The sequence below is a fragment of the Asterias rubens genome, chromosome 17, assembly GCF_902459465.1.
Source record: "Asterias rubens chromosome 17, eAstRub1.3, whole genome shotgun sequence".
NCBI classification, from domain to species: Eukaryota; Metazoa; Echinodermata; class Asteroidea; order Forcipulatida; family Asteriidae; genus Asterias; species Asterias rubens.
The window spans coordinates 10140578-10154003 of NC_047078.1; the positions used below are offsets into that span (position 1 = coordinate 10140578).

Below are 13426 nucleotides of genomic sequence, written 5' to 3' on the forward strand. Positions count from 1 at the left end.
ACAGAATGCGCCGAATAAACTACGGCGCAACAGAAATGACAGAAGGCTTACTAAAACTGTACAGGACGACCAGCGGAAGTGATAAAATAGTTTTGAGAGTGCCCTCACACAATTAAAAAATACAGCGCATTGTGTGCTTTCAGATGCCAGAGAAAGGTCTCAGAATCAAACTATTTAGTGAGAAATTACCTCTTCCTCCCAAACTACATCACATTAATTGTCATTTCCGACAATATTTTAACAATCTCCAGTGCTCTTTACCAAGTATTTGTGTATGGTCATTAATTTTTTGAGTAACTACCAATGGTATACCCGTCCTTTAAAACCACCCTCAACTTTCAAAAACTAATTAATGAAAAATGATACCTGCCTTTTTCGCCCACTTATTATTGAACATTTCGAGTAATTAGAAAATTGCTAATAAAAATATGAAACAGTCCAAAATTGACCTTGACTTTATATTCTGAACGATGCACTTAAATATACCTATCATCCAATATTTATAATCATATTCAAAGGAACATTACACAAATTGGTTTTTGCTAACAAAACAGTTGCTGGCAGTGTACGCACTTTATGTAATCCACCACATACATTAACTGACAAACCTGTAGAAGTTTCAAATCGATTGGCCATCTAGGTCACAAGAAAATAGTGAAAAGCGAGTACACATTTTCATTCACATCGATTAAAAAAACTGAGCGATAACCTCCAACCGGGAAATTAATTTCATCTATTTCTCATCAAATATGACATTTCAGACAGAAATATTACAAGGGATGTTTTCTACTATCATCATCATTAGACCGTGTAAGTTTTATGTAAATCTGTGATCTTATACAAGTTTTGTTCATATTCATATCAATTCTGTAATGTTCCTATTAGCATATATGATTAGAATTTGTATTTACAAAATACCGGAGTATAGACTGTGCTAGCCAGTTGCTGACCCACAGGTTTCATTGGCAAAAAAAAAAACCCAAATGCAAACTTTACATTTGTTTTTATGGAAGGAAATTCTATTCTTTGTTGCGATCTAAAATCGGGTGAGTTTGATGGGAAAATTCTCTGTTATTAAATGGTCGTCTTGCAGGACTACCACAAGGTTGATCTCAAACTCTGTAAACAAAACAAAAAAAACAGTTGGATAAAAGTTATTGTAAAAGTTTCTGCTCAACAAATTGTCCTTTGCCTTAACAAACCGGGCCTGGAACTACACAAAGGCCACTGCCTCTGTTAATGTACCCCTGGCCCCAATTTCATAGAGCTGCTTAAGCAGCAAAAATATTGCTTGACAGTTTGTTGCTTAGTAGAAATGAGCAGGAAATTAAGCAGTCACATGTTGTACAGGGTAGTTTGGCTGGTAACCTTATTCTGGTAAGCATATTTTGTTTATGCTTAAGCAGCTATGTGAAAATTGGGCTTGTACCTTTTCAAAAGAGTCCCATATAATAGACTTTTAGATTTTAGAACCAAGTAACTTAGGACTATTCATTTATTATGCAGAAGAAATAAATGAAACTTTTGTTACTATTATTCATTTGGCTATTGATCATGTTGATAATAAAAGAAAACAACATACAGGCAGTCAAAATAGAAAAAGACTACAAATGTGACGCAAGGAAACTCGCGGTTGTAAGCGCACTCGTGTGGTGAAAAATATTTGAGTTGGACTCACCGACTTTGAAGTTACTCGTTGAGAGCGTTGGGCAAGTGAAGAGTCTCGGGAACACCATGTACATTGGTATCGTTAATCCACGACAAACGTCGCCCTCGCCGATCTGAATATTCTGTATTTCCGTTGCTGTAAATATATCAAAAAAACGCAATTTGCTCTGCAACTATTTGGGATGGGGAAGCATGGTTGACTATGGGTGGAAATTTGTGTCGTAAATCTACTTGTCTATACAGATTTAGGGCTCCTACATGTATTTATGCTATAAATTAATCAGCAAAAAAAAAAAATAATTGTTCACATAACAACATAACAAATCAACTTTCCAGAGTGAACTGGATTTCAAATTAGGGTGAAAATCCTCAAAACCACAAGGATTGTACATAGCTCACAAAGTACTGGACCAGAGTTTGTTTGACAAGCGAACAAACAATTATATTATATATCGTTGCGTTACCCGATGCCAAAACATAGAATTTGAACTGCCTCTAGCTACCAGGCAATCTCGGTAGTCTAGTTGGTAAAACACTGCTCTAGAATTGAAGGTTTTAGATTCGAATCCCACCTGAGTAATATGCCTGTGATATTTTTTCACAGGACTCGGGAAAGTACTGAGTATACAGTGCTTACACACAACAGTGGTATGGGTAAAAACCAAAATTACATATTCTTTATCCGAATGCAAATTTAACATCTATCACATAATTATATTATTACAATAAAAAATAAATGTTGCCTACGCACTTTAACACTTGGAACTGGTTTGGTTTAAACAAGCACAAAGAGAGGACAATCTCAATTGTCTTTATAATGGCAAAGAACTCTTCAACATCCTACAGAACTGAAAGAGACCTGGACTCAAAGTCAACGTTCAAACAAAAACACCTGGACTCAAAGTCAACGTTCAAACAAAAGCACAAGATCAAAGGACTTCAAACACATTATATTTACTGGAGACCACAAGGCCAGACAGCTAATCCAACATGTCAAAGGTGAGGGCTTCACTTAACAGACTTTGGCTATCGACCCAAATCAACTGCCACCATGAACACAAAATGCCACCTACTCCTGGGGCTGAAACAGGATTACCCCCCTTCACAGCCTTTAAGGATGTAGGCTTGGGTATCATCCACTAGGAGCCACCTACTCCTGGGGCTAAAACAGGGTTACCCCCTTCACAGCTTGTAAGGATGTAGGCATGGGTATCATCCACTAGGAGCCACCTACTCCTGGGGCTGAAACAGGGTTACCCCCTTCACAGTCTTTAAGGATGTAGGCTTGGGTATCATCCAACTAGGAGCCACCTACTCCTGGGGCTGAAACAGGGTTACCCCCTTCACAGCTTGTAAGGATGTAGGCATGAGTTTCATCCACTAGGAGCCACCTACTCCTGGGGCTGAAACAGGGTTACCCCCTTCACAGTCTTTAAGGATGTAGGCTTGGGTATCATCCAACTAGGAGCCACCTACTCCTGGGGCTGAAACAGGGTTACCCCCTTCACAGTCCATAAGGATGTAGGCATGGGTATCATCCACTAGGAGCCACCTACTCCTGGGGCTGAAACAGGATTACCCCCCTTCACAGTCCATAAGGATTTAGGCAATACAGTTGCTGGCAGAGTAAGCCATTTATGTAATCCACCATATACATAAACTGACAAACCTGTAGAAGTTTGAGATCAATCAGACATCTGGGTCACGATAGAATAGTAAAAAAACGATTGAAAATTTTGCATTGCATCGATGACAAAACAAAAATTAATAAAACGGCCACTGAGCGATAAACCCCAAACGTGAAATTAGATTATAAATTTATTTCTCATCAAATACGACATTTCCCAGACAGAAATATTTCAAGGGATGTTTTCTACTACCATCATCATTAGACTGTGTAACGAATGTTGTTTCTTACCAATTCTGTAACGTCCTTTAAAGTGCTTTGCTAACTTGAAGGGCACTTGAAAATGTACGACGACTGGGTATCGAACCCACACTCTGCTACAGAAAACACCGGCGATAAGTTCTGGACAACTTAGACTGCTCGGTCACGACACATATACAGTGTATTTACTAGCCAATGCTAAAATCACTGGACTCGGGCCCAAGGTTCACTGATAAGTTTAAGCACTGTCATCATATGAAACAAAAATCACCATGTGATATGAGTGGGGTTTGAATTTGGGGAGAAAAATCCACAAGACTGAAGGGGCTTGTAGTTTAAATGACAAAAATGTTTAGGCCTACTGGATCCAAAAAGTTTGTACAGGTCACCAGAATCAAAATGTTGAGGCCTACTGGATCCAAAAAGTTTGTACAGGTCACCAGAATCAAAATGTTGAGGCCTACTGGATCCAAAAAGTTTGTACAGGTCACCAGAATCAAAATGTTGAGGCCTACTGGATCCAAAAAGTTTGTACAGGTCACCAGAATCAAAATGTTGAGGCCTACTGGATCCAAAAAGTTTGTACAGGTCACCAGAATCAAAATGTTGAGGCCTACTGGATCCAAAAAGTTTGTACAGGTCACCAGAATCCAAATGTTTAGGCCTACTGGATCCAAAAAGTTTGTACAGGTCACCAGAATCAAAATGTTTAGGCCTACTGGATCCAAAAAGTTTGTACAGGTCACCAGAATCAAAATGTTTAGGCCTACTGGATCCAAAAAGTTTGTACAGGTCACCAGAATCAAAATGTTTAGGCCTACTGGATCCAAAAAATTTGTACAGGTAACCAGAATCAAAATGTTTAGGCCTACTGGATCCAAAAAATTTCTACAGGTCACCAGAATCAAATTGTTGAGGCCTACTGGATCCAAAAAGTTTGTACAGGTCACCAGAATCAAAATGTTGAGGCCTACTGGATCCAAAAAGTTTGTACAGGTCACCAGAAACAAAATGTTGAGGCCTACTGGATCCAAAAAGTTTGTACAGGTCACCAGAATCAAAATGTTGAGGCCTACTGGATCCAAAAAGTTTGTACAGGTCACCAGAATCAAAATGTTGAGGCCTACTGGATCCAAAAAGTTTGTACAGGTCACCAGAAACAAAATGTTGAGGCCTACTGGATCCAAAAAGTTTGTACAGGTCACCAGAAACAAAATGTTGAGGCCTACTGGATCCAAAAAGTTTGTACAGGTCACCAGAAACAAAATGTTGAGGCCTACTGGATCCAAAAAGTTTGTACAGGTCACCAGAAACAAAATGTTTAGGCCTACTGGATCCAAAAAGTTTGTACAGGTCACCAGAAACAAAATGTTTAGGCCTACTGGATCCAAAAAGTTTGTAAAGGTCACCAGAATCAAAATGTTTAGGCCTACTGGATCCAAAAAGTTTGTACAGGTCACCAGAAACAAAATGTTGAGGCCTACTGGATCCAAAAAGTTTGTACAGGTCACCAGAATCAAAATGTTGAGGCCTACTGGATCCAAAAAGTTTGTACAGGTCACCAGAATCAAAATGTTGAGGCCTACTGGATCCAAAAAGTTTGTACAGGTCACCAGAATCAAAATGTTGAGGCCTACTGGATCCAAAAAGTTTGTACAGGTCACCAGAAACAAAATGTTTAGGCCTACTGGATCCAAAAAGTTTGTACAGGTCACCAGAAACAAAATGTTGAGGCCTACTGGATCCAAAAAGTTTGTACAGGTAACCAGAATAAAAATGTTTAGGCCTACTGGATCCAAACAGTTTGTACAGGTCACCAGAATCAAAATCAAAATTCCTACATGTTGGTCCTTCCAACATTTATTTATCTCAGTGCCTTTTTCAAAGTCAACATTTCAACACACTTATTTCTGTCCAAGATATCACACGTATTGATGCTCAACTGAAAAACACAAGACCATCAAACTTATCAGATGGTTAATGTACTGGCTCGAAACTGAAACCACCGACCTTTGACCTGAAGTCCAGTAGTGTTAAATTCGACCCTATGTGCTTGTAGGTGAGTTATGTGCAGGTTTAGTAATAAACTTTGTAAAGCATTCTCACCATCCCTTGCGTAGCCCTCAGCACAGCCGCATGTCTCCACACGTACAAGCTGTAGTTCCACAGATTTGATTGGTGCGTCGCAGTAGTCAATGATGACCTGGCCGGTCAGGGGGTTCTTTATGCAACATGAGGCCGAGTCTAGCTTACCGTTGATGCTGAACCGTGGCAGACCGCTTTTCTGCAATTAACAACATAACATCTTGTTATTAATAGACGGAAATTTGCATCGGGGATAAAGAAATTTAACTTTTGTTTTACCCATATACACCGATGTGTGTTTTAGCACTGTATACTCAGTACGGTACTTTCCCGAGCTCTTTGAAAAACAAATTGGAAAGACACTGATCTAGAATTGCAAAGGTCAGGGGTTTGAATCCCACCCGAGTAATATGTTCGGGAAAATACTGAGCATACAGTGCTAACACACATCGGTGTATATGGGTAAAACCAAAATTAATTTTGTCAACTGTAACGACACATTTGTTTGTTTGCGTATGGCCAGTTTTGTTTGCGTATGGCCAGGGTTTTAGCTACTTAAAGAACAATTCTAGTGGTTGGCAATAAATCAAATATTTTCGAAGTCCACTATGGCAAGCGGATCAACACAAATATTCATAGATGTTAAATTTGCATCGGGGAAAAATGAATATTAACTTTGTTTTTTTTTGCCCATACACCGATGTGTGTTTAGCACTGTATACTCAGTACTTTCCCGAGTCCTGTGAACAAATATCACAGGCATGTTACTCGGGTGGGATTCGAACCCTGGTAAAGTTGGTATGACACTGCTCTAGAATTGCAATAGTCGTGGGTTCGAATCCCACCCGAGTAACATGCCTGTGATATTTTTTTCACAGGACTCGGGAAAGTACTGCGTATACAGAGCTAACACACATCGGTGTATGGGTAAAAAACAAAATTAATACAAATATTCATGTTTGACCCTTTGGTGCACAAGGCGGTGGCAAAAACATGTCAAATTGGACTTTAATAGACAGTCATAACTTAAAAACTACAACCCCAGAGTAGCACCACCCTCCAGCCCTCATTCGATTGTTTAGAGAGAGTGTTTATCTTTCGTTTGGTGCGAATGCTCAACGGGGGATGCTATTGAAAGTTTTGAACAAAACATGGTTGAACATGTTCTTTTTTTTTATTTTTCAAAAATGAATCTGTGCACCAAAGGGAAGGTTATGAAGCTATCATTGCTGGAATGTATTAAGCTTCAGGCATAATGCCAGGTTTCAAAACTGTTCATGTTATGAAGCTATCATTGCTGGAATGTAAGCTTCAGGCATAATGCCAGGTTTCAAAACTGTTCATGTTATGGGGCCAATCCGGCCAATCCGCAATAAGTTGAATGACAATTTGACTGTGTTCTTTCTCTGTAACAGCTACATCAGTAGCTGTTTCTCAAATCAACGCACAGTGGACACTATTTTGTAATCTGTGTTTGGCAGCACAATGTATTATGCTCAGAGTTAGAGATGCTACATGTATGTCAGATTTTTGGCCCCAAACATTAAAAAATATATTTTTTTCGAGTGAATGGTATTTCAAAGAGTATCACCCGCTCTAACATGTCAAAACGTTTCTTATAAAACACATAAGAATTGGTCACGTGATATAATGTCGGGATCCCGACAAAAACTAATTTTGAGCACTTTATTTCACTGCCACTAATAATTGGCGGACTTTTTCGAGCAATGGCTCAAATGAAAGCTTGTAACTTTCTCGACCCCCATTAAAATACCAATTGAACTTTAAATCAAAATTTTTTAGGTCAAATCGGCCAAAAATCTGACATAGCATCTTTAAGACTGGTCTTCTCCTTGGACAAGCCCTTAGACATGTAAGTTAAGACTAGTCCTAACCCCACGGCAGGCCTGCTCAGCACCAACCACCGTGGCTAGTGGCCTGCCATACTTTGTGTGCCTGGAAGACAGGCGTATCAGATGTTTTGGACTTACATCTTTGACATTCTGTAGAGAGTCCGGTGCGATGCTGAACGGAACCGGTTTAGGTTGAGCCTTCTCCGTCTGTTCTTTATACTCAACGATGAACTCTAACGACTTGGTCAGAGCTTTGGCCAGTAGAGGGCGCTTCATTTCACCCTTTATGGTGTACTGTAAGAAATAACGAGAGATTAAGCGTTTAATGGCTTGAAATAGAATCAATGACATTTGGCAAGGTTCGTTATTCATGTTTTAACTCTTTCATGCCGCAACCAGTCGCTAGATCCCTTGGCTCAATTTCATAAAGCCTGCAGGCACAAAACTAGCTAAGCACCTAAAATGATTGCTTAAAGGGAAGGTACACCTTTAGTAATTGTCAAAGACCAGTTTTCTCACTTGGTATAGCCCAACATACATGACATAAGCATAAAATAACAAGCCTGTGAAAGTTTGAACTTAATTGGTCATCGAAGTTGCGAGAAAATGATGAGAGAACACCCTTGTTGGACGGATTTGTGTGCTTTCAGATAGGAATACAAGACTTACTGGCTGACTGGTAAGAAGTCTTGTATTATTTCAGTGAGAAATTACTTCTTTCTAAAAATCTATGCTACTTCAGAGGGAGCCATTTCTCACAATGTTTTATACTATCAACAGCTCTCCATTGCTTGTTACCAAGTCAGTTTTTAAGTTAATATTTGTTTTGAGTAACTACCAAACGTGTACCTTCCCTTAGGTTAGCAGCCAAAATTACATTACGTTTACATTGTTGTGACTCACTCAATATTTGCTTAGCAGAGAAAAAATTGCTGAGCAGTATTTTTTGCTTTAATTAAGCAGCTTTTATGACATTTTCGCTGGTTAAAATCCCATCAGAAAAATAGTTATTAAAATAAAAGAAGAGTGCACGACCACAGAGTTTTCAGTATGGGAATGAAGACTCTTGAGGGTGCTTATATTTAGCATTTTCGGAGTTCCAGCTGCGCATGTCTGTTACTGCTGACAACGCAATGGGTATTGTCAAAATGTCACGGGAGAGCAACAAATTGCATTGTCAGCAGTAACAAACACGCACAGCTGGAAGGCTTATTGTGACCTGTTGGGCCATTTGTTAAAATGAGTTAACAGTTAACGTGTCCGTCAGATCAGTTTATCACTAAAAAGTGCAATGAAAGGATAAAAAAATAAGAGAAGAGGGCATAGCCATTTTTATTTTGCAAAGGGCACTTCCAGTGGTATATGGGCAATGTTTGGGGGGGGGGCACCAAGGACATGACCCGGGGCAACCGAGGGCATGGCCTCCGCGGCTTTATAAGAGGGATAAAGCCATTTTCATTTTGCAATGAGGACTTCCATTGGAAAATCTTGAAGTTTGTGGGCAATATTTGGAGGGGCACTACGGCCCAAACCAGGGGCAACAGAGGCCCCTGAAGCCTCCGTGTAACAGACCGATCCAGTAGGCTCCGCCAACGACGCACGTGTGAGCAAGAACATGTGGGGCTCTCCAATGCCTTTCTGCACAACTCTGCCGCGCGCGCCAAGCATACGCGCGCGCATGTCGGACTTTTGTTGCGTTGTGATTGGTCAATACGCAATGCGGCGGAGCTTAATGGATCGGTCTATTCCAGGCAATGAGGTATAGATTGACGTTGATTAAGGTTCAATACATACCTGAATATTGACAAAGACACCATGGTACGTCTCATACAAGCTCTTATTAACTTTAGGCTTCAGTGGTAACTCAAACGGAATCTCTGTCTTCCCGGCGGGGATCTTGCCTGGTTTGGCGACATTTACAACGTAGTTCAGGAGTTGTATCGGCTGGAGAGAGGATAAAAGTGAAATACACAATTTGATACTATAAATTTGCTTGACTCTTCTGGACTTGCACAAGAGCTTTTTGTAGTACATTGTGCGGTTTACTTGCCCCCTGGAAGTTTTAGTAGCTAGAGGGCCCAGTTTCATAAAGACTGTAAGCACATAAAATTTGCTGGAATATTGGAAAAAAATGGGGGGGGGCTCTCGGATATGCTAGTATGCAGCTCATGTATATGTATATCTTTCGTCAGACGTATCAGACAACACAGGTTGTAAAGCAAATGAATTATTCATTTTGACGTCCAATCACGCACTTCCCTTATCACGACCTTTGGACCCCATCATGCTCTCTGAGCGTCCGTGGTGGTGATGTGATGTACATGTAAACATGTCTCGTCTTTCGCTGGCATTATGGTAATGAGTTGACCGTGGGAACTCTTCTTTCACGCCTATTATGGTAATGAGGTCAGTGGCTTCAACACAGACCCTACAAGGCTTTCGGCCATATGCGGATAGTGACAGGGGCATCGTGTCGTGCGATTTTACGCACAGTGTATATGGATGGGTTTTTATACAGCGGCGGTCTTTTTTCGGAGTGAATAATTCGACTGCCTTGAGCAAGGCTTCTTTCAAATCTATTGAGTAATGAAGTATGTTTTAGAGAAATGAGATACATTTTCTCAGTGCCACTTCTATCACAATTCTTCAATGGTTGTTGTGGCAGAGCAATCTAGCGACATCAAAAGTCAAGTTCAGATGGCCTAGTCAACGGGAGTTCAAATCCTGGTCAGACATTGAGCAACAAACTAAACCATAAATTGCTTCTCTTCATCCAGATGTTGTAAGCATGGTAACTGGCTGAGACCCCTTTGTCATTAGTGCCTGTGAACAGCAGAAATTTACAACTTCTCATAGGTGCCCTTACCAAGGATAAAATGACTTAGTGTCTATGGCTCTTTCAAAAACGAAGCCTACATTGTACATGTAGGCCTACAGGGCCCGATTTCATGGCTCTGCTTACCGTAAGCACAGAATCGGCGCTTACGGAAGCAGGGAATTCTGTGCTTACGGCAAGCCTACTTCACAGGTTATCGGCGAATTTTGGCTTCCATGGCGCAGACTTCACGTTACTAGGCATTCTACGCTTACAAGGCTACGCAGAAATTCGGCCCTTGCACAAAAGCGGGGAATCGCGACCGTAAGCGCAGAATTCGGCGGTAAGCAGAGCCATGAAATTGGGCCAAGGTCTGTTGGGTTTCAAAGACTAAACCTGTTTACAGTTTGCATTTTTATACCTTGATGGAGTTATAGAAGGCTTCGAAGAGTCCGACACTCTTCGAACTGAGCTGCAGGTTGACTGAACCATCTACGACTAGCGTTATACCCTGATGTTGAACATCGGTTTTACTCTGAACTACAACCAGCCCAGCTAATACCTCCTAGAAAAGAAAAGAAAAAAAAATGTAATGTTTAATTTTGTTTTTATGAGATATCGCCCATATCACAACTCACAAGGCTGGACAGCCACATTCGTTTTAATGAAATAAAAAATAAATAGTATAAAATTCACTCCGTTATTCTTTTCTTGTAAAAATGGGTTGTTCTAAAACCCAGTCGACCCCTTGACTTTTGCGAACAAATTTTTTCTGTACACTGAAATTGCCACAGTTCACAACCTCAGCCAAACACATACACAATTTGGTATGCTGACGCCAACTACCATGCCTCGCACATCTAAACACAGCGTACGAGACAGACCATACACACGTGGTATGCACAAAGCAAATTGGGCTCGATTTGGCTGAGATCGGGACCTCTGGCAATTTTGGTGTACATAAAAAACGCAGCATTTCCATGCGTATCTCTTGGCCAATCCGAGCCTGAATAAGATTATTATCCCAACTGGGAACCTGCGTTTACCGCCCGAGTACGATTACGGCCAACTCATTACGTGATGATCAGGCAGACCCATTCCAGCTGATCGCTCCCGTCCTGTGTTGGCCTACTACTATAGTTGCTCTATGCGGAGCTCGCGGTTGTAGACCCGACCGACCAAATGGCCCACACGTGTTTTGGGGTTGTTGTCATCAGTCTCCCACAACCCCGGCCATATACACAGGGCCTTCCCCATTGGTGTGCACGTGATGTGCTCAAGCGGAGAGTAAACTCCCGATTCTGTGGGCTGATGCAGATAATAACCGCAGTCTCAGACTTGAAATCAAGTCTAGTCGTGGAAGGAAGTTGTGTCACCTGTTCTTTGGATCATTCACACACTGTGAATTCTAAATCGGGGACTTAATTCGTTCTCAGCCGTAAAGCGACATTTAATGAATTAGGATACGGGACATTCTTTGAACACGGGGCGGACATCGAGGGGTCGTGGGGGTCGAGGGGGTTTTAAAACCCAGTAAAAATTTGTGAAAAAGTGGTGACAGTAGTTTGACACTGGCCGGCAGAATAAATAGAATACAGATTTTTATTGTATCGTAGCGTCCTACGTTATCGACCCTCATATGTTTTCGGTCCCCAACTTTGATTCCTGTTTACCGCGAGATTGTGCAAGCTGCACGGGTGACAGAAGATATGCAGTTTACTCACAGTCTGTATCTTCATCAGGCTTAATCATGCTGAGAAAAAGTTTCCTGTCGTTGGTTATATGCTCAAACATTTATAAAATGATTGATTTTTGGTACTAATCACTAGTGCATTATTATGCCAACATTCAAATGAGTCAAAGAAACATCATCCAACCTCAAAAGTTCAAACAAAATTACTATCTGCTAGATTGAGTTTCATTCTGCTTTAGTCTCTAGATGGATCACATGAGGTGGTTACTATTTTTTTGGATTTACTGAATACTGTAATAAAATCCGATAAGCGTAATAAATATTAAGTCTACATTAAAGAGAAAACATCATAGATTGGTTTCTTATCTCCTGAAACCAAACATTACTGGTCTAAAATGGGGGAAAACGGATTGTTATGAAGTGTGTGTGTTTCAAGGGGGTGGGGTGTTTTACTTTCATGCCTTATGATATCTCTGGGTTCTAATATAGTAGCCAAAATGCCTTATTAGGACAAAAATGTAATTAAATTTGTTAAGCAGTATTATTGAATAATATTTTTGATTTATTTTGCACGCCATACTAGCTTCTGAATATTCAATAAAATACCAACCAATGAAAGGTGTGAAAACATGTGACGCTGCTCCAATGTCGTGCATGCACAAGCACTGTTTAATGGTGGACTGTCTCTCGCAACGTAAAACCAAAACTTGAAAAATTTCAACACACCATGAAGTGTAAGTGCTATTGTTAAAAAATTGGATAGATGATTTGAAAAAAAATAAATTAGTTTTTTTTATTGTGAACAATTTTCCTGTTATCCTACTGAAAACACATGACATCAGGATACCGTTTTGGACTTTTGTTTTTTTGTAGAACAGTAGAATTTGACTTTTTTTTTTTGAGTCATTCATCACACATTTTTTTGTTTTTTAAAAGGTTACGGTACCGACATTCCTAATTAATTTGACAGTCAATACCAACCAACCAACACTGCCAGCCAGTTCCACCAGCATGCACTCAGGAAATGATGGGATCTTGGTGGAATCCCACCCATTTTGTTTTTCACTTCTCTTTTTGCAAACTTAAAAAACTGCACCTCTTGAAAATAAGCACATTTTTACATATCAATGTTCACCCATACAAGCCTTATCTTAAACAGAACCCTAATACAAACCACTACTCACCCCCTCGTGGTATATTTTGTTCACTTTTTTCAGTCGAATGTCAAGAAATGCCATGGTGAAAAGTCACTGAAAACTGACAGAATTAGAACACACCGCCCACCCCGGCCGACCAAGAAATAAATATAAGAGCAATCTAAAGGGCGCCCTCTCTCGCTATTTTATTGAAAGTCATTTGGAATGTTTGTCTTTTTCGGATACGATTAAAAAGGCTAAAAGAGTTCAAGGCGTTTGGATTACGAA

The 13426-nt window shown here is 40.3% G+C and overlaps 1 protein-coding gene across 1 annotated transcript; it reads right to left on the reverse strand.

The window, feature by feature from the left end:
• Nucleotides 1–634: 634 nt before the first annotated feature.
• LOC117301341 (vacuolar protein sorting-associated protein 26C-like) lies at nucleotides 635–13294 on the reverse strand. The gene is made up of 7 exons (XM_033785254.1): nucleotides 13187–13294; nucleotides 10731–10874; nucleotides 9289–9438; nucleotides 7633–7788; nucleotides 5663–5840; nucleotides 1679–1804; nucleotides 635–1119 (listed from the first exon to the last, which is right to left on the reverse strand). Exons 1-7 carry the CDS (start codon nucleotides 13238–13240, stop codon nucleotides 1037–1039), a joined length of 891 nt encoding a protein of 296 aa, XP_033641145.1. The 5' UTR covers nucleotides 13241–13294; the 3' UTR covers nucleotides 635–1036.
• Nucleotides 13295–13426: the final 132 nt, after the last annotated feature.

What these genes read in the sequence shown, in the direction of transcription:
- LOC117301341 (XM_033785254.1), bottom strand. Translation starts at nt 13,240, where the DNA reads ATGGCATTTCTTGACATTCGACTGAAAAAAGTGAACAAAATATACCAC. An exon ending in ACAAAATATACCACGAGGGG is followed by an intron (nt 10,875 to 13,186) that starts GTGAGTAGTGGT and finishes TTTCTTTTCTAG; the next exon opens with GAGGTATTAGCTGGGCTGGT. An exon ending in CTCTACAGAATGTCAAAGAT is followed by an intron (nt 5,841 to 7,632) that starts GTAAGTCCAAAA and finishes TGTTAATTGCAG; the next exon opens with AAAAGCGGTCTGCCACGGTT.